This window comes from Salvelinus sp. IW2-2015, linkage group LG19, assembly GCF_002910315.2.
Source record: "Salvelinus sp. IW2-2015 linkage group LG19, ASM291031v2, whole genome shotgun sequence".
In the NCBI taxonomy this organism is placed as follows: Eukaryota; Metazoa; Chordata; class Actinopteri; order Salmoniformes; family Salmonidae; genus Salvelinus; species Salvelinus sp. IW2-2015.
Genome location: NC_036859.1, coordinates 14,272,327 through 14,295,962, shown reverse-complemented (window position 1 = coordinate 14,295,962; position 23,636 = coordinate 14,272,327). Strand labels below are relative to the sequence as shown.

General features: G+C 40.2%; 1 protein-coding gene across 2 annotated transcripts in view; it reads right to left on the bottom strand.

Annotated features, from left to right (window-relative positions):
* Window positions 1-1,242: 1,242 nt before the first annotated feature.
* The window catches only part of klhl14 (kelch-like family member 14), a 35,897-nt gene continuing 13,503 nt past the window's right edge, over window positions 1,243-23,636 (bottom strand). For both annotated transcript variants that reach the window (XM_024009181.2, XM_070448833.1), the window contains 6 exons: window positions 9,264-9,353; window positions 9,013-9,091; window positions 6,213-6,403; window positions 5,724-5,882; window positions 3,557-3,714; window positions 1,243-2,623 (listed from right to left, as the gene is read on the bottom strand). In XM_024009181.2, coding sequence (XP_023864949.1) covers window positions 2,483-2,623; window positions 3,557-3,714; window positions 5,724-5,882; window positions 6,213-6,403; window positions 9,013-9,091; window positions 9,264-9,353 — 818 coding nt within the window. In that variant the 3' untranslated portion in view covers window positions 1,243-2,482. The remainder of the gene's footprint in view (window positions 2,624-3,556; window positions 3,715-5,723; window positions 5,883-6,212; window positions 6,404-9,012; window positions 9,092-9,263; window positions 9,354-23,636) is intronic.

Here is a 23,636-nt window from a genome sequence, read left to right as displayed (position 1 = left end):
ATCCATAGCATTCCAAACATGCTCAATGGCTGACATGTCTGGTGAGTACGCAGGCCATTGAAGACCTGGGACATTTTAAGCTTCCAGGAATTGTGTACAGATCCTTGTGACATGAGGTGTGCACTTTCATGCTGAAAGGCCAGCATCCCGGAGTCGCCTCTTTACTGTTGACGGTGAGACTGGTGTTTTGCGGGTACTATTTAATGAAGCTGCCAGTTGAGGACTTGTGAGGTGTCTTTCTCAAACTAGACAGTCTAATGTACTTGTCCTCTTGCTCAGTTGTGCACCGGGGCCTCCCACTCCTCTTTCTATTCTGGTTAGAGCCGGTTTGCGCTGTTCTGTGAAGGGAGTAGTACACAGCGTTGTACGAGAGCTTCAGTTTCTTGCCCTTTAACAGCTGCATATTATGAAGATATCAAAGTGTCACCAACAAAACATTTAAACAATAGGCCTATAGCAAATGCAGCATATGGCATTCATTCTTCACATGTAAATAGCACTTTTCAGTAGTGCTCAAAGCATGCCATTCCATGAGCACAGCATTTATTTTTCAACTCGAATCAATGAGCCCAATCAGTCCTCTATGACAACAAATTCATAAACAGAATAGGCCTGGCTAATAAGTCCTTCGTTTTGGGGTCATGSTCAGGTAAAACAATTTGGCTAATCTACACTTCAATATTTCCAAGTCCTAAGGGGTATAACATTTATTGGAATGACTGGAATTCTGATAGACTTAGATTTTTAATGTGAAGACAATTTAATCGTATTATTATATGTAGTAGAAAGGAATGGGTTACAAGAATCCTACATAACCAGCCCATAGGGTTAAATTTAACATCCATATATGCCAGCTATGTAAGCTTTAACATTGATTTATCCTGCAATAGATGTCATTCAAATGGTAACATACATTTTTGTCTTCTTCTAATGCCTCTTAAAGGGAAAGTAATCTAAAAGTAACAGAATGTAATCAGCTTACATTACTGAATTTGGGTAATCCGAAAGTTACGTTACTGATTACAATTTTGGACAGGTTACTAGTAACTGTAACGGATTACATTAAGAAAGTAACCTACCCAACCCTGCTTGATAGTTATTATATTCAAGAAATGTCTGAATTGCTTCATTGTTTGAATGGATCCGTGAATGTCCTTGTATACTGGAAGTTCAATGTAAAGTGAGTGTCTGTTGACTGGAAATATTTGCAGTACCTGAAAAAAGCTGCAGAGACTGTTGTAATTGTCAAGTTTCCTTTTTATTTTCATATTCTAAAATGCAAAGGACATAACAGGATTTGAGAATAAATCCCAGGTTGAGTGCACAAAAATGTTCCACTGCAAGCTATTATTTACAAGAAGAAAGTAACATACTGTATCTATATGTAATTCAACAGGTACCAATATTCAGTGTGGACCTTGCACACTTACTTAGACAAAATAGTAGAACGCAGACATGACAGTTGAATTCACTTTTCATCATGTTTCTGAACATAGTATACTAAAAATAACAACAATTCATCAAACTTTTAGTTTTGTGAACCATTCTTACACACAACTGTTTTTAAGGTTCACCATTAGTGCATTGAGGACCACTGTGTGCTTTATCATAATCGTAAATGGGATGTACCCTTTTTGAGGAATTTATTGTGTGCTCTCTGGAAATAGGCTCTGTTAAACATTAACAGGTAACATTGAACATAAAACATAAAACCTACCTTATCACTCAGTTAAAATTGCTACCCGTGTATACCAATGGCTAGCAATGAATAATAATCATTTGATTGTACCATCCTTAAATAACCATATTAGTTTTTAGTGCCGTTTTTACAAAGGTCAGAATCGATGTTGAATGTAAAAATTGTTCTTGCTTGCAGCTTAAAGAATGATTAATTTGCTGCAGATGAACTGTTAGTTAGTCTCTGGTTTACAATATACTGTACACAGAATCACGATTTTGGTTGGGAAAAAAAGAGCATATTAACCAGAACTCAGTTTCAGTGTGATTTGGTCGCCAGACAGGTTGTTTCCAGTGTCAATTCTTTTTAACAACACTGCATTCTGTTTTGGATTTATGTCTCCTACTAATAACAAGATACAAATTGATTTTTTAAAGCTATAACAATTCAGTTAAACACTATGCGTGCTATATCAAGATAAGCCAAAAACACTTACTATCGATTAAAGAAAAAATCTGATATGAAATGTGACTATTGTCTGGAAAAAGTTCAACACAGATGGGGATTTAAATACATGAAATACATGATTACTTACTTTTTCAAACCTTCAGTAGGCAATAATAACGAAAGTGCTCTTTTGTCAAACCTGTAAAAAAATAATTTATACACATCCCATCGGCTGATTGGAGTACTTCATCACAAAATTTGTTTACAAATGTTCGTTTATCGATGGTCCTTTTCTCCATCCCCCATCCTCTTCCTCACCTATTTTCCTCCTCATCCTGCTCTGTATCTAGTGATGTGTTATTTGTTGAAGGGCAGACAGGCAGGCAGTGTGACAGTGGAGCAGGATGGGCCTGCTAAGGGCTCAGCCACCTCTCCCTCTAGCTCTGTCCAGGTCCCCTTCTCTGGGCTGTAGCATATGGTGGAAGACTTGTAGGCTCCCTGCAATATAATAATAATAATAATAACAGCGATGACCGAAATAGAGTTGCCGATTTTCTTAAATCAACCATAAATCCCCTCGTGACAGAGGGAATGGAAGCTTGTTGTGTACAACAGTGAGTGGCAATTGAACTCAACCTTCACAAAAAAATGTATGACATTTATAAAACATTTCTAGCCTGTCTATCTATGGGTAACGGGGTTGACGTGTTATGCCAGACCCGCTCAGTTTTCCAGTTCACATAACAGGGTTGACCTTAAAATGAGGGACAGACATAAATGAATCACTAATCACATTAAATTAATAACAATCTTCAAAAAATGACTTTGCCAAAGCAACAAAATAACTAAGGCTTTACAATGATGATGAAACTTGGAGAAATGTTTGGATTGTGGGTTGAAAACTTCCCTTTAAGTGATACAGAGTTGATGGAGGGACATGTCAAAATGCAATTTTTTTTCTGATTTATTGAAATATCCATGTGGTCTATATTAAAGGGAATTTAATTTAAAGGGATACTTTGCGATTTTGGCAATTACGCCCTTTATATACTTCCCCAGAGCCAGATTCATTTGCGGATACCATTTTTATGTCTCTGTCCAGTATGAAGGAAGTTAAAGGTAATTTCTCAAGCCAATGCTAACTAGCATTCGCGRAATSAATGACTGGAAGTCTATGGCTATCTACTAGCATGCTAGCAGATAACCATGGACTGCCAGTCACTGTGCTAACGTTAGGGAAGTAGATAAAGGTMCTCATTGGCAACATGACGAAGTATCCCTTTAATATAACAGAATTTTTAAATTCAATATTGGTGCACAATTTCTACTTAAAATATCAAAGGGACGCAAAAGGCACTCTTTTTGTGAAACGACCTACCTAGGTTTGCCGTGAATTAATGATATCAAGTTGATAGTGAGATGTGTCTTTACCATGCTCCAGCTGTATCCGCCCACTAGGAAGATGCTGTCGTCCAGTATGCAACAGCCGGGGCCACTGCGGCCCTCCAGGATGGGCGTCTGGAGGATGTTCCACTGGTCCGCTTTGGGGTCATAACACTCCACCAGCATCACATCCAGGTGAGAGAACCCTGAGCACAAAATAACAGTTAATGATACATGCGATTTTACAGGTGAATAAAAAAGAGCATTCGCAGATAAAGTCAATCAAAATCTAGYTGGTTTAATACAAGTTGCAACCTCAGCACAGAAATGTCTAATGGGCCTTCTCTGAGAAGGCACTTATTAATCACACAGGTCTTAATGTTTTGTAAACACCTGCCCGATCAGCTGCKACAGAATCACAGTGTCACAGATACATTATCACATGTCATCAAGGCAAAGGGTGGCTACTTTGAAGAATCTCAAATATAAAATATATTTTGATTTGTTTCACACTTTTATCATACTACATGATTCCATATGTGTTATTTCATAGTTTTAATGACTTCACTATTTTTCTACAATGTAGAAAATAGTAAAAATAAAGAAAAACCCTTGAATGAGTAGGAGTCCAAACTTTTGACTGGTACTGTAATATATACAYAAGGAAAATTCCACCCAAAAAGGATCTCTTGGTATTTGTTTCATTGGTCCATTCTTGACATAGTCCCAAAATGCTTTGCTTGTCRGCAATGASGTTTTCAAGATATAAAACTTTCAAAATACAGAAATGATACATATGATGCAAAACAAAGTATCATATGATGTAAAATGCATCAAACAGGTATGATTCATGTTTTTGGAAAGTTACATATCTTGAAAACTTGATCGCTGACAAGCAAATTTTGGGGCTAGTTTTTGGGTGGAATTTTCCCTCAAAATACAAAAACACAGTCACGGGAAGCACAAATAAAACATCACACATCACCCAGAAAAACAGTTACATTCCTCCACAAGTCCCCAATCAATACTCTGAACTGCTCGAACTGCACCAGAACATCAAGATGAAAAGTATTTTGAATTTATTCCAGCAATACGGCAGATTAAAACTAAAACCAGATATACCTAACTCGGTGGAGACCCGAGGAACCTCAAAAGTGAACCAATCCTGTGAACGGCTTAGGCAACTCAGGTGTCTATACCTCAACATCAAAGTTGGAATGGACTCCTACTGTTTTTACCAATCAAATGTCAATGTATATAGTTCTGACCGCCTCTATGCGCGTTCAAGAAAAGCATGAAGAAGAGAGGGAAGGAGATGGAAACTCACATTGGTGAGATATTCTGCAGSTAAAGGTAATGTGTCAGCCTATTAATTATTCAAATAGAAATTCACTATAATTTTAGGCTGACTCTGTAAGCCGCTCTGCACAATCAATGAACCAACAGCATCGCCTAGGCCTATACATTCTCTCCCAGACTCATGGATAGAAAGTTTAGAGCGAAGCAGAARGTAACAAGTCCATCCAGTAKGCATAATAATACACTCCACACTCAAATGCGATTACTAGAATTTGTTTAATTTTGGAGTATAGGCTAAACCAATTATGTACCAAAGACATCTTAAATAAATAAAACATGTAAATGTTTTTCTTGCGTGCATATGTGGTAGGCTATATAATGTTAATTCCATATTTTTTTCCCGGCTTGGGTTCATAGGCCTATGCATATGCATAATATGCCTACAGGTGTTTTGAATGAAGAATGACCTTAGAAAGCTCTGTCCATTTCGTTGTGTTAGGCTGTGAAACAACATCCACAACAACCATGTTTTCCACTCAGTTTCAACCTGTTGTTTAACTTCTCTCTTCAAATTGATCAACCACATCGAGGTGAGTTTTAAAAGCACATGATGATAAGTGTATTTGCATTGATGTCAGAGTGGTTAGAGGGACAATAGAGTGCTGAGTACCAAGCCATCAGCGACCTGATGGTCGTTAGTGAGTTTGGTTCTAATAACGCAGGTCCAGAGTGCATAAGAGGAGATTACCGTGTTTCAACGGTCACGTAGAATTTTAATACAGTCATGACTCATGACTGCCGGTGTGGTAATGCTCACCGCAACAGCCCTAAGTACAACTATTCAAAAAATCCATCTTGTATTCCACAGTCTATTTTGCACAGTACAGTACAGTAGCTGAGACATGTCAGTCCTTACCTTTCAGATGGTTGCCCCCGATAGCGTAGAGGCGGTCGTTCGTCCCAGCCAGGGCATGAATAGCTCTCTTTGTGTTCATATCCTGTTTCCTGGCCCACACATCCATGATGGGGTCGTAGCAATACAGCCAGGATACGTACTCTCCATTGTGGACTCCTCCTGTAGTGGTATGGCAGATACACACATGAAGACCTATTAGCTGCGAATGGCAGGATCAGGATCCATAGACACAAGACTCTGCTTTTGGAAAGTCTATATGCGTTGATAGGTGATATTTAKCAGTCCTGCACTCATCACAATACACAGATCAGAAGATTTTGTTCTTTCATTTTGACTGTGTCTGAGTGGATAATTTTTCAGCTTTTAATTTCCAACATGAACTAATTTTCCATGAATAAGATGATCAGTGGGTCTCCCTTGAAAAATAGGTATTTTGACAATGGGACAACCTTGTAAAATAAAGGTTCTATAAATTGAGTGAGGTCTGACCTGAGATGTATATTTTCCCATTGTGCACTGCTCCAGCGTGTGCGGCCAGAGGCTGGGGCAGGGAGGACACGTAGTTCCACTCGTTAGTCTCCAGCTTGTAGGACTCCACACTGGAGAGGTAGCCCGACTCGTTCCTCCCGCCAATCACATACAGGTGCTTATCCAGGCAGCAGGCGAAGAAACTGGCTCTCCTGAGCAGGAGGTGTAAACCAGACAACATAATTAAAACAAGCAGGACAGTGTGTGTGTGTGTGTGTCAGTGGTATGCACAGTTTTGCGGGGCCCACCCACAAGGTTCGAGCAAGGGTCACATCTTTTTTGTTGTTGCCATGGGGCAGAGAGAAAAATGTGCAGTTTTATAGCTAATCTCATGCTATGTTACACATTTTGCCATGAGGCTGAGAGAAAATGTTGCCGTTATAGAGCAAATTTCCTGCTATTCTACACATTTTGCCATAAGGATGAGAGAACATTTTGCAGTTTTAAAGCACATTTCTTGTAATTAAAAACAAATATATATAGCTCTTGGGCCCCCCAGGGGCTGTGGGGGTGTGTGCTATGCCAGTGGTGTGTGTGTCAGTGTAAATTTTGGCAGCTATTTTAGATTGAGTTTTGGTCTTAAAATATATTCTGCAGCCTTCCGCGCCTGGGAGACCCATGAGGCGGCGCACAATTGGCCCAAAGACGTCCGGGTTAGGGGAGGGTTTAGCCGGCCCGGGATGTCCTTGTCCCATCGCGCTCTAGCGACTCCTAGTGGCGGGCCGGAAGCAAGTACGCTGACTTCGGACGCCAGCTGTAAAGTGTTTCCTCCGACACATTGGTGAGGCTGGCTTTCGCGTTTAACGAGCAGTGTGTCAAGAAGCAGTGCGGCTTGACGGGGTCGTGTTTCGGAGGACGCATGGCTCTCGACCTTCGCCTCTCCTGAATCCGTACGGGAATTGCAGCAATGGGATGACTGTAACTACCAATTGGATATCACGAAATTGTGGAGAAAAAGGGGTAAAAAGTAACAAGAACAACAAAAAAATATATATTTTAGTCTTAGTCACATTTTAGTCTTTTCATCCTTTGTTCATTTTAATTATTATCAGTCGCCGAAAACGCTGGACAATTTTAGTCTGGTTTAGTCAGTCATTTTAGTCACATATTAGTCGRTGCATTTTCCATTAAATAATTCATATTTAGCTCTTACTTGCACCATGTGCACACTCAGATAGCCTTGTCCAAATAGAGGCGTCACTATCGCCATGTATTCCTTAGCTGGTAACCAATGCCAGCCATAATTTACCATAGACTATAGGATATAAATCCTACAGGTTAAACAATTTAGGTTCTGATTTTTTTCAGCATCATAACCATCGAAGGGGTTAAATAACAGTGATGTCCTTAAAGTGGAGAATATGAGCTTTGCAACAATGCTAGAAGTATTACTGCAGTCCTAATATTCATCAAAACGTGTTATTGCCAACACAGATGAATAACAGCGCACATGGCAAAACAGAGCTTCTGATGTGAAAAAGCAAAGATGACGAAAGACATTATTGTTTCTAATTTAGGTTAGTTTGTTACAAGTGTCCTGGCTGCGCATCAGTTCAAAACAGAGACAGAGACGAGTGATTGAAGTGACCGGGAGCTGTGATTGTGGGGGAGCCAGATCAATGCAAACAGCCCACGCAACAGAAAGACTTTAGCAGCCAATGAGAGGATTGCGTTATATATTATGCACAGGGATGCATGCTTATGATTGGACAAAACGGATGAAAAGGCGTTTCATGTCAAATGGAATGACCATTAGTCTCACATGGAATTCTCATCTCGTTACCTATTCGTAAACTAAAATGAAAAGCCATTGGTAATATTTCTCTTTTTTTCAGGGCATCTCATCTCGTTATTGTCATTTGTTTTCGTCAGGAAAAACAGTTTGTTGAAAAGTATTTTTTATCATAGTTATTGTTGACGACATTAACACTGATATGTGTGTGTGTTTGTGTGTGTGTTTGTGTGTGTGTGTGTGCACGGCTGATACGGTGACCGTATTAACACCACACCGTCAGTCATGATTCGTGACGGCAGTCAGATTCCACGTGACCATTTAGTCACAGTAATTACTGTAGGATTCTGCAAGCTCTGATGCTGCTGATGGTCATTAGTAGCCTACAAAACTTGCTAACTCCCTACTCCACACTCTATTGTCCCTATAATCACTCTGACATCAATACAAATGTAATTGAAAATCTAATCAAAAACTTAATGAGAGCCTATGAGCTTATGTTGATCAACATTTCTATGGGCTATGCAATTGCGCGAGAAAACAGAGTGATGGCCACTACTAAAAAGTGGAGTATTCCATCAGCTTTCTATAGGCTAGGCCTGCTATATTTATTTATCAACTTTCCTAATATTAAGCACATTGCTTCTCTTTACAAACAGGAGTATAGCCTACTAGGCTGGCATGAAAATGAATCACGGGAAAAACATCCTACACTCGCTATTTAAGTGCATAGATGACATGTATTTTYCCCCGCTGCCCCTGTTTCGAGACAGGTGCGTGATAATGGTCCATTCTAAATAAAAATTTAACATATATTGTTGAGTATCTAATTCTCCACTAAACATAACTCGAAACACCAAAATAGTGTTTTGAACCTTTCGYAGTACTCCAGAAAAGTTAAGATTTCTTCTCCTAAAAAGTGTAATGTCACATACAGACACCGTAATCATTCAGTGTTAATAATCAGTGCAATAATTCACACATCTATTGTATTGCATTACTTCGTCAATCTTGTTTGCATTGACTTACCTTTCCTGCATAGGAGGAAGTTGTATCCAACTGTTGAATCGTGGATCATAACGGCTGACATGATTGGTGCTGTGCTTTCCTGCAAAATACATGTCATAATCAAGATCCATAAATAGTTAATATGGCCATACTTATCTAATCAAACAATGTTGATTGGAAATAAATTGCAAATGATGAATATAAATACTAAACATTTATATATATTTTTGTATTACTACTGGTATTAGTAGTAGTATCAGTAGTCATGTTACCATTGGGGTTCCACTGGTCCTCTCCACCCAGCAGTAGTATGAAGTTTTCCACCTCCACCACACAGTGATGGGCACTGTTGTAAGGCATTACTGGAAGACACAACACAGCATATTGGAGGATGTCAGAAACTGGTTATGAAAGGACACAGAATGGTGCAGGACATACAGTTGAAGTCGGAAGTTTACATATACCTTAGCCAAATACATTTAAACTCAGTTTTTCACAATTCCTGACATTTAATCCAAGTAAAAATTCCCTTAGGTCAGTTAGGATCACCACTTTATTTTAAGAATGTGAAATGTCAGACTAATAGTAGAGAGTTGTAACGGTTGTCGTCGGAATGAGAAGGATCGGACCAAGGTGCAGCGTGGTACGTGTTCATAATATTTATTTTAACTCAGAACACTAAGACAAAATAACAAAAATAGACCAACACGAAACAGTTCTGTCTGGTGCAGACACAAAGACAAAAAAACAACTACCCACAAAACCCATGTGGGCAAGAGCTACCTAAGTATGGTTCTCAATCAGAGACAACGATAGACAGCTGCCTCTGATTGAGAACCACACCCAGCCAACCAACAAAGAAATACAAAACAAAGAACACAGAACATAGAATGCCCACCCCAACTCACGCCCTGACCAAACCAAAATAGAGACATAAAAAGGATCTCTAAGGTCAGGGCGTGACAAGAGTGATTTATTTCAGCTTTTATTTCTTCCATCACATTCCCAGTGGATCAAAAGTTTACATACACTAAATTAGTATTTGGTAGACCAGCATTCATGGGGTTTCAGTAATGAAATGTTATCAACTTTTTACACTTGAGACAGTGGGGGGGAAGGGGACTCGCATCTGAATGTAACCACCGTATGCCACAATAACCCTAAAGTTCTTCACAAAAATGATTTGAATGCATTTAAATGGTTTGAAACTTGTCTGCCTGTTGAACACACATCCTCAGCCTTCTATAGGAATTTAACGACTGCATAGGACTATGTTTTGGATGACTGGCTGCGAATGCTTATTGAATTGTTTTATTTCTGCCTTTTCTATTCCAGACATTCTGAAATTCACTAAAGCATCCCATGTATGTAACTTTAGTCTTTCACTTTTCAATGATTGTTTAACTTGGGTGAAACGTTTCAGGTAGCAACATCTCAAGACATCAGTCAGGAAGTTAAAGCTTGGTCGCAAATGGGTCTTCCAAATGGACAATGACCCCATGCATACTACCAAAGTTGTGGCAAAATGGCTTAAGGACAACAAAGTCAAGGTATTGGAGTGGCCATCACAAAGCCCTGACCTCAATCCTATATTCATGCCTATATTGTGGGAAGCTTGTGGAAGGCTACCTGAAACGTTTCACCCAAGTTAAACAATTTAAAGGCAATGCTACCAAATACTAATTGCGTGTATGTAAACTTCTGATCAACTGGGAATGTGATGAAAGAAATAAAAGCTGAAATAAATTGTTCTCTCTACTATTATTCTGACATTTCACATTCTTAAAATAAAGTGGTGATCCTAACTGACCGAAGACAGGGAATTGTTACTAGGATTAAATGTCAGGAATTGTGAAAAACTGCATTTAAATGTATTTGGCTAAGGTGTATGTAAACTTCCGACTTCAAATGTAAGTGTACATACTGTAAGCAGACATTATTAAGGGCCATATTTTTTCAAACATTGGACAGTTTGGGTCGCAGTTGCAGGTTGAAAAAAAAATAAGAATCGTCTACTGTATGTCTGGCCTGCAAATTCCTTATTTTTCCAATATGGCCCATACGCTGATTGAGTTTGACACTCCTGGGCTAGCTGATCTATTTATGTAGCTAGYTATTTATATAGCAAGCTAAAAACATGAAACCTAACGTTAGTTAGCTAACTAGCTTTTGGGAAGATGTCATGTCATTGGAGGAGTGGGTGAGTGACAGACTTTTTCCCATCATATTGTATTTTTCGGTGGGTACTGGCTACAGCTAGAGATGCAGATGTATTTTGGTTAGCTAGCAAGAAAGGTGAATCACTTTGCTAGCTAGGCTGRACTTGAACGACTGTTATCCATATCTCTTAGTTGTCAAACAAATGTATTTGGCATCGATCAAATGGGCGGGGAGGGAGGCAAGTTCCAATTCAGTTGTCAAAGCGTAGGTTGGGACAAGCATGCATTGGCAGACAAGCTGCAGGAGTAGGAGTAGGCTATTCCCCATCATTTATCATTGCAATTTTGACGGCCAACTAGCTGAAAAGGTTTGAGAGGGTTTATCTAATGTTCCCTTGTTAGAATTTAGCTCATCTTGCTCTGGCTAGCATTAGTTGTTGATCTTGTTGTTGTTGATGTCCATAGGCAACTGAGGGAGAGAGAGCCTACCTGGTTGTTTGCTCAATAGGACTGTGAAATGTAAGAGGACTCCCGTGGTATTTACATCAATCAATCAAATGTATTTATAAAGCTCTTCTTACATCAGCTGATGCCACAAAGTGGTGTACAGAAACCCAGCCTAAAACCCCAAACAACAAACAATGCAGGTGTAGAAGCACGGTGGCTAGGAAAAACTTATTTGCAGAAATCCATTCAAGTGTATTTTGTGGCTTTTGGCGAATGCGTTCTAATGATCTAAAGTTGTGCTGTTGCTACTGCCTGTAAACACACAGTCCAGTTTAAAGTGAATGATGGCAGGCCCGTGTGGCAAATGGCTTGTTTGCATATAGGCCTACTGTAGCTCTGATTGGCGCAACGGTCTGCGTAGACTCCGGCCCTGGACAAGACAAATGTTTTTGTTGTTGGTTTTATTAACTGCAGTGGCTTTCCCACCCTGTATTGCTATAGAATTTTCACAAATCGTTAAATATACGTCATTCCCAAACAGTCCATGAATTGATGAAAAGGTGAAAATGACCATATCTAAGTGCTCGCTTGTCAGAAAATGTAAAACATTGTGTCGTATTCTTCCTGGGGGTGTATATGAACAGATTTTTATAAGGTTTCATGTTGCTAAAACGCTGTAAGTTCCACTTTAAACATCCATGTGGACTCCAGCACTTGTGAGTTTGCGGCGGATTTCCTTTCCCTGTTGGACTGTTTCAATTTCACACAGCATGTGAATTTTCCAACTCAGTCCAAGGCATCACCCTCGACGATCATAAATCAACTTGGTAGGWTTGGTACTACTATACTGTAATTTGTGCATGGCTACAGAAGCCTATAATTTGGGATTCCAAATTTCAACCAAAGTCATAAACTTCACTGTGGAAAAGGTGATATGTTGACATGCTTCAGTTTTCTGCCATATGACAGGTTTCACATCTGCCTCCAGCAATCGTAAGGTAAAATAGATCGAAAACAATTGTCATTTATATTTACAATCCCCTCATCCAAACGGCTTACTCATGGAGAATGGTGTTATTTATATCTGGGGGGAAAAGAAAGTAGATGTTGTTCCACTTGGAACGTAAGGCGGTTGAATTATGTGGGAATTGAGTCGAGATAAGAATACCTCCGCCGCACCTTCATTTCTTTGATCTCCACACCAAACAAATAGCGGGTGAATAGCATGCTATTCTCCTGTTTAAATTCAAGGTCAGAATACACGTAGAGAGAAAAGTGCATAAAAATCTAATTTACGTTCCATTTATGCGCACTTAGTTCCTTTGCTTTTAGTATTACCATGTTTATATTTGCTATTTTATGTTTTACTCTGTAAGTGTCCTTGTATATCTTGAAAGGCGCAAATAAAATGTATTATTATTATTATTACTAGGTTCCTGACTTCTAGGGAGTATTTCCAAGCCATTGTGCTTCTGCTTTTGCCTCCGCATTGCTTGTTCATTTGGGGGTTTAGGCTGGGTATCTGTAAAGCACTTTGTGACAACTGCTGATGTAAAAAGGACTTTAAAAAATACATTTCATTGATTGTTGTTTTAAATTTGACAACACTCGGCAGCTCACAGGGCCAAAAAACTCCCCCCAACCTCCCTGCCTGTACACTGTCTATATGTTAAAGTTGTCCTCCTATCCCTCTCATGTTCTCCTTTCCATCTTCCTAAAGTGACCCCCGTTGAGATGGAGAGAAATGGTCTTAGGTGACAGTCATAATGAACAGGATCATCTTCACTCAATAAATCTAGGGGCCCGTGCCGTGCTTTTGAGCGTAAATCAGTGAAATGGTAAGGCCACCTGTCTGTCTCCATCCGTCATTTCCACTGTCACCTCCCGCTAGTCTGATGGATCGCAGTTACTGTAAAATTAGACAGCCTTGAATCTAATTTATTTTCTTCACTCCTCAGCTGCAATCTCAATAGCTGTGGCTAGCTGACATGCGAAAGTCTTCCATTCATCGAGGGGAGTCTAGCTCAGACAGATAGGGACTGACTAACACAGCTTTATCTCCTTTGTGTGTTAATGTGTGTGTGTGTGTGTGAATGTGTGTGTGTAATGTTGTGTTTATGGGTGTGTGTATGTGTGTGTGTGTGTGTGTGTGCGTGTGTGTGTGGCTGACATGCAGAGGTCTTCCATTGAGCCTCAGACAGATAGGGGAACTAACACAGCTTTATCTTGAATGAGGAAAGGGGATTATAGTCCCTGACTTCAGTGCATCACAATGGAAGGAGCGTGTAGGTGTCAGATTTCCTTAAATGCCTTAATATTTAACATTCAGTTGATGTTTAAAGATTTGAACGAGTGGTTCTTTTAGTTAAATCAAATGTTATTGATCGCATACACCGCTGAGCAGGTGTTATGGCGGGTGCAGCGAARTGCTTATGTTCCTAGTTCCTATCAATCAATGCAGTAAATGTCAACAAGCACACAATAATCCAACATTTTAAAATAATCAAACATTTTGTACAGCAGTAGATATATAAATAGTATGTAAACATAATTAAAGTGGCTAGTGTTCAATGACTATGTACWWATGGCAGAAGTCCTTAAGGTGCAGGGTACAGTGCCCGGTGCTATCTGGCTAGTGACAGTGACTGAGGGGCAGAGTAGGGTACTTGGCAGAGTGCAGGGTATTGAGCAGAGGCTATCTAGTGGTGGCTGTTTATCAGTCTRATGGCCTGGGGATAGAAGCTGTTTATCAGTCTCTCGGCCCAGCTTTGATGCACTTGTACTGTCTTTGCCTTCTTCATTTCATGAACAGGCTGTGGCTCGGATGACTGAGGTTCTTGATGATCTTCTTGGGTTTCCTGTGACACCGGGTGCTGTAGATGTCCAGTAGGGCAGGCAGTGTGATCCCGATGGTGCGTTGGGCTGCCCGCACCACACTCTGGAGAGTCTGGGGTTGCTAGGTTAAATGCGGGGATTCGCGCTTTCAGTTTTGTGTGAATGCTTCCATTTATCCATGGTTTCTGGTATGGGAAATGTAATAATTCCACTGTCCCGCAGCCCATGCAGGAAATTCATAAACGTAATCTCCCTCGGGAAAAAAGCACCTACACATAATTTTTTCCTTATTACTATTTGGTTCGCAACAGTTGGGGGTTGTATCAGATATGGGATATACATTTTAAATTAATTCTCTCTATATATATATATTTATTGTCCTATCATGATGGAACGGTCCCCAACCCTATAACCTAGACACCCACCTGAGCGACCCACACACTAAGGAGAAGTCCTTATCTGTTTTATAGGCCTACTGTAAGTACTAGCCGATAAAAGCGGTCAGAGACCCACTAAAGCAGCAATAGCCACTCAAGAGTCTGAGCCTGCCTGGCAGGGTTGGTCCAACAATGCCAAAGTCCCCAGATGTGTGAGCATAATATACAAGGAATTTCTCAAAGCTGCTAATGAGAACCTTGATGACCTTGTACCTATCCTGTGGGATTTCTGGTGGGGTGCCCTCACCCAGGTAGTGGCAGTGCTGGCAACACTAGCTGCAGTAACCCACGGGGAGGGCGTCACACTCGGACAATCAGAGAGGGGGTAAATGATTGTGGCCCTGGTAGCACAACATAATCAAAAGGTCTGACTGCACAGAGATGCTTGGGAAAATGGTCACAACGGGGGACCAGCATATGTGTTTCAGGGTAGGGGGGTATATCTGAGCTCCATCAGCTAGGACTTGACATTGGTTAATCAAATCTTCCTATTCTTACTCAATTATGCATGCCTACTCAAAAAGCTACAACTGTATGTGCATTCGCACATCAAGTCTTCTCTTGAGTTGGGCTCGGGGATGGAACAATGCTACCAGCATTACGACCAGGAATATGACGTTCCCGAAGTGGATCCTTTGTTTGCACCCCCCAGGGTAATTGAACTGATTCCAGAAGCTGACCCAAAACAACGCGGGCGGAGGAGATGTGGAGCGGTCTTCTAGTCCGATTTAGGAGGCGAGCACACCACCCACCACTTCAGAGTATATTACTCGCTAATGTTCAGTCTCTGGATAATAAAGTTGACGAGCTCAGTGCGAGGATCTCCTTCCAGAGAAAAATTTGGGATTGTAACATACTCTGCTTCACGGAAACATGGCTCTGTCGGGATTTACTGTCTGAATCGGACCAGCCATTTGGATACTCAGTTCATCGCGCAGACAGGAATAAATATCACTCCGGGAAGAAGAAGGGCGGGGTGTATGCTTCATGATTAACGACTCATGGCTTAATTGTGATAACATACAGAAACTCAAGTCCTTTTGTTCACCCGATCTAGAATACCTCACAATCAAATGCCGACCGTATTATCTTTTAAGATAATTTTCTTYGGTTATAGTCACGGCCGTTGTTACGGATACAAGTATTCTGTGTGTATCCTGTGTATTTCTTTTCTCTCCTTCTCCCCTACTCACAGGTGACAATCATCATTCCCCAATCAGTCATCAATCAATCGCTAATCAGAAGACACCTGCTCCTTTTCTCCTACTCACAGTTCCTTTCCCTTGGTTTAAAAACCCTGTCCGTTGTTTCCTCTGGAGCTCGATCTCTTTGTGTAGCAATCTCTCTGTAAATGCCATATGTCTGTAGATCACTTGTGTGGTTTAGCATCTACATGTCACTTTGTCCCCACCTGTGAGTATTGTGTTTATTATGGTGTTTGAGTGTGTTTGATAGTGGGAAAAGAGGGTAACCAAACAGGGYGCCCATGGGCATACACTACCCGTAGGTAAACTTTGTTCAATACACTAGTTAGAACTGGGCGGACCACCCACTGTATTTTTGGATAGTTAGTTAGCTGTTGTTGAAATAGGCTGGTCTAGCTTAAGGGTGTTTTTGGATGCTTATTCTTTCTTTCCTTGGGTCAAGCTCAGACCCTTTTCCTGTCCACTCAAGGACATCCAGAGACTTGTCCTGAAGCCACTGTTGCAATGTCTTGGCTGTGTGCTTAGGGTTGTTGTCCTGTTGGAAGGTGAACCTTTGACCCCGTCTGAGGTCCTGAGCACTCTGGAGCAGGTTTTCATCAAAGATCTCTGAAAAACATCCCCACAGCATGATGCTACCACCATCATGCTTTACCGTAGGGATGGTGCCAGGTTTCCTCCAGACGTGACACTTGGCATTGAGGCCAAATAGTTCAATCTTGGTTTCATCAGACCAGAGAATCTTGTTTATCATGGTTTGAGAGTCCTTTAGGTGTCTTTTGGCAAACCCCAAGCGGGCTGTCATGTGCCTTATACTGAGGAGTGGCTTCCGTCTGGCCACTCTACCATAAAGGCCTGACTGGTCATCTCCACAGAGGAACTCTGGAGCTCTGTCAGATTGACCATTAGGTTCTTGGTCACCTCCCTGACCAAGGCCCTTCTCCTCCCGCTTTGCTCAGTTTGRCCAGGCAGCCAGCTCTAGGAAGAGCCTTGGTGGTTCCAAAAGCCAGGATATGCATATAATTGGTACCATTGGAAAGAAAACACTTTGAATTTTGTAGAAATATTAAAATAATGTAGGATAATATAACACAATAGATATGGTAGGAGAAAATCCAAAGAAAAACCATCCAGAATCGGTTTCCTATTGAACATACTTCTTTCCGTAAGAAATATTATAGTTTGATTACATTTTAGGGTATCTGAGGAGTAAATAGAAACGTATTTTGACTTGTTGAAACAAAGTTTAGGGGTAGATTTTCGGATTCCTTTCTCTGCATGTTGAACGAGTGGATTACTCAAATTGATTGCGCCAACTAAACAGACTTTTTGGGATACAAAGAAGGATTTTATCTAACAAAACGACACTACATGTTATAGCTGGGTCCCTTTGGATGACAAATCAGAGGAAGATTTTCCAAAAGTAAGTGAATATTTAATTGCTATTTGTGAATTTATGAAACCTGTGCCGGTGGAAACATATTTTGATTTGGGGCGCCATCCTCAAACAATCGCATGGCATGCTTTCGCTGTAATAGCTACTGTAAATCAGACAGTGCAGTTAGATTAACAAGAATTTAAGCTTTCAACCGATATAAGACACTTATGTACCTAAATGTTTAATATCCATAGTTTTTATGATTATTTATTTGAATTGCGCGCCCTCCAGTTTTACCGGAAGTTGTCCCGCTGGCGGGACGCCTAGGCTTAAGAATTAAGAATGATGGAGGCCACTGTGTTCTTGGGGACCTTCAATGCTGCAGAAATGTTTTGGTACCTTTCCCCAGATCTGTGCCTCGACACAATCCTGTCTCGGAGCGCTACAGACATTTCCTTCAATCTCGTGGCTTGGTTTTGCTCTGACATGCACTGTCAACTGTGGTACCTTATATAGACAGGTGTGTGCCTTTCCAAATCATGTCCAATCAATTGAATTTACCACAGGTGGGCTCCAATCAAGTTGTAGAAACATCTCAAGGATGATCAATGGAAACAGGATGCTTCTGAGCTCAATTTCGAGACTCATAGCAAAGGGTCTGAATATTTATGTAAATAAGGCATTTCTGTTTTTTTTTATACATGTTTTTGCTTTGTCATTATGGGGTATTGTGTGTAGATTGATGAGGAACAGAATATAGTTCTCCCAAAGAAATTCAAAAGGGTTGATGATATTAATTAGTAGATGGATTCTTTTTAAATTACAGTCCAAATAATGATGATCAACGCTTCTTTAAAAATATGTATAATAATTGATCAAGCTTACAAGCAATACAAGACTGTTATTATGGTGGGAGATTATAATACGGTTTTAAATACCTCAATGGACCGTAAAGGAAATCACACTACAAACTATTACCCTCATGCATTTAAGGAAATCACAAATATCATGGATTTATTAGAACAAGTAGATTCATGGAGGTATACCAGAGGACCATTATTAGCATGTTTTAACCATAAAAATTATAGATTATCAGATTCTCAACAAGAAGATCTGATTTTCATTGTTACTGAAATAGGACCCAAGTGATAGAAAAAAAGATCCAGTCCATTAAAAAAATTGGAGGCCCCTTACACTTCACTGTTGTGATGCAGAAATTCTAGAAAAATGGATAGCACAAGTATTAAAAACATATTGTTGGATATTATCCATTCTAATCAGATATGTTTTTACATGGACGATACATTGGAGATAATGTAAGACAAGTACTGGAAACGATAGAACACTATGAAAAATCTGGGACACCAGGCCTGGTATTCATAGCTGACTTTGAAAAGGCATTTGATAAAGTACGACTGGAATTTATATATAAATGCCTGGAATATTTCAATTTTGAAGAATTTCTTATTCAATGGGTTAAAGTTATGTATTGTTACCCTAGGTGTAAAATAGTAAATAATGGCTACTTCTCAGAAAGTATTAAACTGTCAAGAGGAGTAATACAAGGTTGTCCACTATCGGCATATCTATTTATTATGGCCATCGAAATGTTAGCTATTAAAATCAGATACAACAATAATATCAAGGGGCTGGAAATCCAGGGCTTAAAAACAACAGTGTCATTGTACGCTGATGATTCATGTTTTCTTTGAAATCCACAATTTGGATCCCTCCACAGCCTCATAGAGGATCTATACAATTTTTCTAACATCTCTGGATTACAACCAAATTATGATAAATGTACTATATTACGGATTGGATCACTAAAAAATACAACTTTTACATTACCGTGTAGTTTACCAATAAAATGGTCTGATGATGAAGTGAACATACTCAGTAATCATATCCCGAAGAGAGAACTTATCTCACTACAATTTGTTTTATAGAAAGTTAACAAAAATAGATAAGATCTTGTGACCATGGAAAGGAAAATACCTGTCTATTTGTGGAAAAATCTCCCTGATTAACTCTTTAGTCATATCCCAATTTACCTTTTAACTTATGGCCTACACTAGCAACTTGTTTTTTAAATGAGCAAAGCATATACAATTTTATTTGGAACGGCAAGCAAGACAAAATTAAGCAGGCCTATTTATATGATGAATATGAATTCGGAGGGCAGCACTTATTAAATATTAAGCATTAGACCTCTCACTAAAGGCTTCAATCATACAAAAGCAATACTTAAATCCGAACTGGTTCTCTAGAAGATTAGTAAGAATGTCTCACCCCATGTTCAATAATGGCTTTTTTTCCCAATATTCAGATTACAACCTCTCACTTTAGGTTATTTTAAAATGAAATCATCTCMAAAATATCGCTATTTTAAAAACAAGCCATTGAAGGTTGTAATTTCAGTTTAATCCACCAGAAAATACTGAACAAATATTACAACAAACATTATGGTTAAATTCAAATATACTAATTGATAAAAAAAAAGACTATTTAATCTTTGTAAATTATATTATAAATATGACTGGTGGAGTTATGTCACACATGCAGCTAGCAAATATATATGGAAATCAAATCAAATGTTATTTGTCACATACACATGGTTAGCAGATGATAATGTGAGTGTAGCGAAATGCTTGTGCATCTAGTTCTGACAGTGCAGTAAAATCTAACAAGTAATCTAACAATTCCCCAACAACTACCTAATACACACAAATCTAAAGGGGTGAATGAGAATATGTACATGTAAGTATATGGATGAGCAATGGTTGAGCCACACAGGCAAGATGCAATAGATGGTATAAAATACAGTATATACATGTGATATGAGTAATGTAAGATATGTAAACATTATTAAACTGGCATTATTTAGAGTGGCATTGTATGAAGTGACTAGTGATCCATTTGTTAAAGTTGCCAGTGATTGGGTCTCAATGTAGGCAGCAGCCTCTCTGAGTTAGTGATTGCTGTTTAACAGTCTGATGGCCTTGAGATAGAAGCTGTTTTTCAGTCTCTCGGTCCCAGCTTTGATGCACCTGTAGTGACCTCGCTTTCTGGATGGTAGCGGTGTGAACAGGCAGTGGCTCGGATGGTTGATGTCCTTGATTATCTTTTTTGGCCTTCCTGTGACATCGGGTGCTGTAGGTGTCATGGAGGGCAGGTAGTTTGCCCCCGGTGATGCGTTGTGCAGACCGCACCACCCTCTGGAGAGCCTTGCGGTTGAGGGCGGTGCAGTTGCCGTACCAGGCCGACAGGATGCTCTCGATTGGGCATCTGTAAAAGTTTGTCAGAGTTTTAGGTGACAAGCCACATTTCTTCAGCCTCCTGAGGTTGAAGAGGCGCTATTGCGCCTTCTTCACCACACTGTCTGTGTGGGTGGACCATTTCAGTTCGTCTGTGATAGGTATGCCGAGGAACTTAAAACGTTCTTCCTTCTCCACTGCTGTCCCTCCAATGTGAATATGGGGGTGCTCCCTCTTCTGTTTCCTGAAGCACACAATCATCTCCTTTGTTTTGTTGACGTTGAGTGAGAGGTTGTTTTCCTGACATCACACTCCGAGTGCCCTCACCTCCTCCCTGTAGGCTGTCTCGTTGTTGCTGGTAATCAAGTCCACTACTGTTGTGTCATCTGMAAACTTGATGATTGAGTTGGAGGCGTGCATAGCCACGCAGTCGTGGGCGGACAGGGAGTACAGTAGGGGGCTGAGCACGCACCCTTGTGGGGCCCCAGTGTTGAGGATCAGCGAAGTGGAGATGTTGTTTCCTATCTTCACCACCAGGGGTTGGCCCGTCAGAAAGTCCAGGATCCAGTTGCACAGGGCGGGGTTGAGACCCAGGGCCTCCAGCTTGATAATGAGCTTGGAAGGTACTATGGTGTTGAATGCTGAGCTGTAGTCAATTAACAGCATTCTTACATAGGTATTAATTTTGTCCAGATGGGATATGGCAGAGTGCAGTGTGATTGTGATTGCGTCGTCTGTGGACCTGTTGGGGTGATATGCAAACTGAAGAGTGTCTAGGGTGGCCGGTAAGGTGGAGGTGATATGATCCTTGACAAGTCTGTCAAATCACTTCATGATGACAGAAGTGAGTGCTACGGGGCAGTAGTCATTTAGTTCAGTTATCTTTGCCTTCTTGGGTACAGAAACAATGATAGCCATCTTTAAGCATGTGGGGACAACAGACTGGGATAGGGAGCGATTGAATATGTCTGTAAACACACCAGCCAGCTGGTCTGCGCATGCTCTGACGACGTGGCTAGGGATGCCGTCTGGGCCAGCAGCCTTGCGAGGGTTAAAGCGTTTAAATGCTTTACTCACGTGAGCCATGGAGAAGGAGAGGGGGAGGCGCAGTCCTTGTTAGCAGGCCGCTAACAAGTGGCGCTGTATTATCCTCAAAGCGGGCAAAGAAGGTGTTTAGTTTGTCTGGAAGCGTGACATCGGTGTCCGTGACGTGGCTGGTTTTCTTTTTGTAGTCCATGATTTCCTGTAGACCCTGCAAAATACATCTCGTGTCTGAGCCGTTGAATTGCGACTCCACCTTGTCCACCTGTACTGGCATTTGTTAGATTGCCTTGCGGAGGGAATAACTACACTGTTTATATTCAGTCATATTCCCAGACCTCTTTCCATGGTTAAATGCGGTGGAACGCGCTTTAAGTTTCGTGCGAATGCCGCCATCCATCCACGGTTTCTGGTTAGGGTAGGAAATGTCTGCTCTACTCAAAATTACAGCCAACTAATTGCAGCATTACGGCAAAAATGAAAGAGAGCAAGTGGAAGTGGGATAAAGTAAGGAACCTTTCTGCATTAAAGACCAAAATTGGTTAAAGAAAATTGTGATAAATAGAAAAGTATACCAGTTTATTTTAAGGATTAACAACTGTGCCATATAGATTGCAAAATAGTTGGGAAGAGATTTTCTTTGTATCGTTTCCATGACACAATTTATGATCTGATACACAAAACGCTTGATTCAAAAGTTACAATTTTTCCATTTAAATGATTATCCAAAATCCTTGCAACCAATAGAATGTTATATATAGGAGGGATAAACCATCACAGCTCTGCAGATTTTGCTGCGAAGAGACAGAACCATTAGATCATTTGTTTTGGTACTGTCCATACAGTATGTGACTTGATTTTGGTCACAAGTTCAGGAATGGCTAAAGAATTGCAACATTTACCTGGCGCTAACTCTGCAAATAGCACTAATGGGTGATGTAAAAAGTCACAGTCAATCGATCAATAATATAATAATGCTCTTAACCAAAAAAAATGTAATTTACAATCTTTAAAAACTATGAGAATGGAAAGGTTCAGAACTTGTGAAACATCTCAGCACAGTTGGAAACTACATGGAAAACAGAAATCAAAATGGTGTTCAGAGATAGATGGGAGGGGTTCAGTTGAAGGGAGGGGCAAAAAACAACAAGATAACTAATGTAAAAAATACTGTGTCCGTAAAATGTACATAGTATGTATAAGCTGGAAGTAGAAGCCTAAATGTTGTTGCCCATTAGTTTACTCCAATTAGGGGAGTAAAATATATAATGAAGTAACATATATATTTTTTTAAACAGTGCATTCGGAAAGTATTCAGACCCCGTCACTTTTCCACATTTTGTTACGTTACAGCCTTATTCTAAAATGGATTACATCATTTTCTCCCCTCATCAATCTACACACAATACCCCATAATGTCAAAACAAAAACAGGTTTTTAGAAATTGTTGCTAATTTATCATTAAAAAAAAAAAGATACCTTATTTACATAGGTAACCAGACACTTTGCCTCCAATAAGGGGTAAAGGTAATAACACGACTCAAAACAGTGGTTTTACTATCCATAACACGTTCAAGTTGGCTAATTAATTTGATCAGGGATCATGATGTTGAAAGATGTTGATATCAAACATTTTTGTCAATTAATTGTCCCCTAACTTACGACTGGAGCCTAAACAGTAAGACAACTATGGGGCAGAAACCCAGCCCCTTAGAATTGGCCTTGTCTTAGCTTTACAGTAAACTCTCAGGCTCACTAGAGGGAGTTAGATACCTCGCATTGAAACACGCTTGGTCGGGGTCGACTGAATAACTCAACCGCAACTGGACCAACCAACGTTGCGTTACTACTGCCATCGAACGTCATTAGTGTTGCATCCCACCGCATTGCAT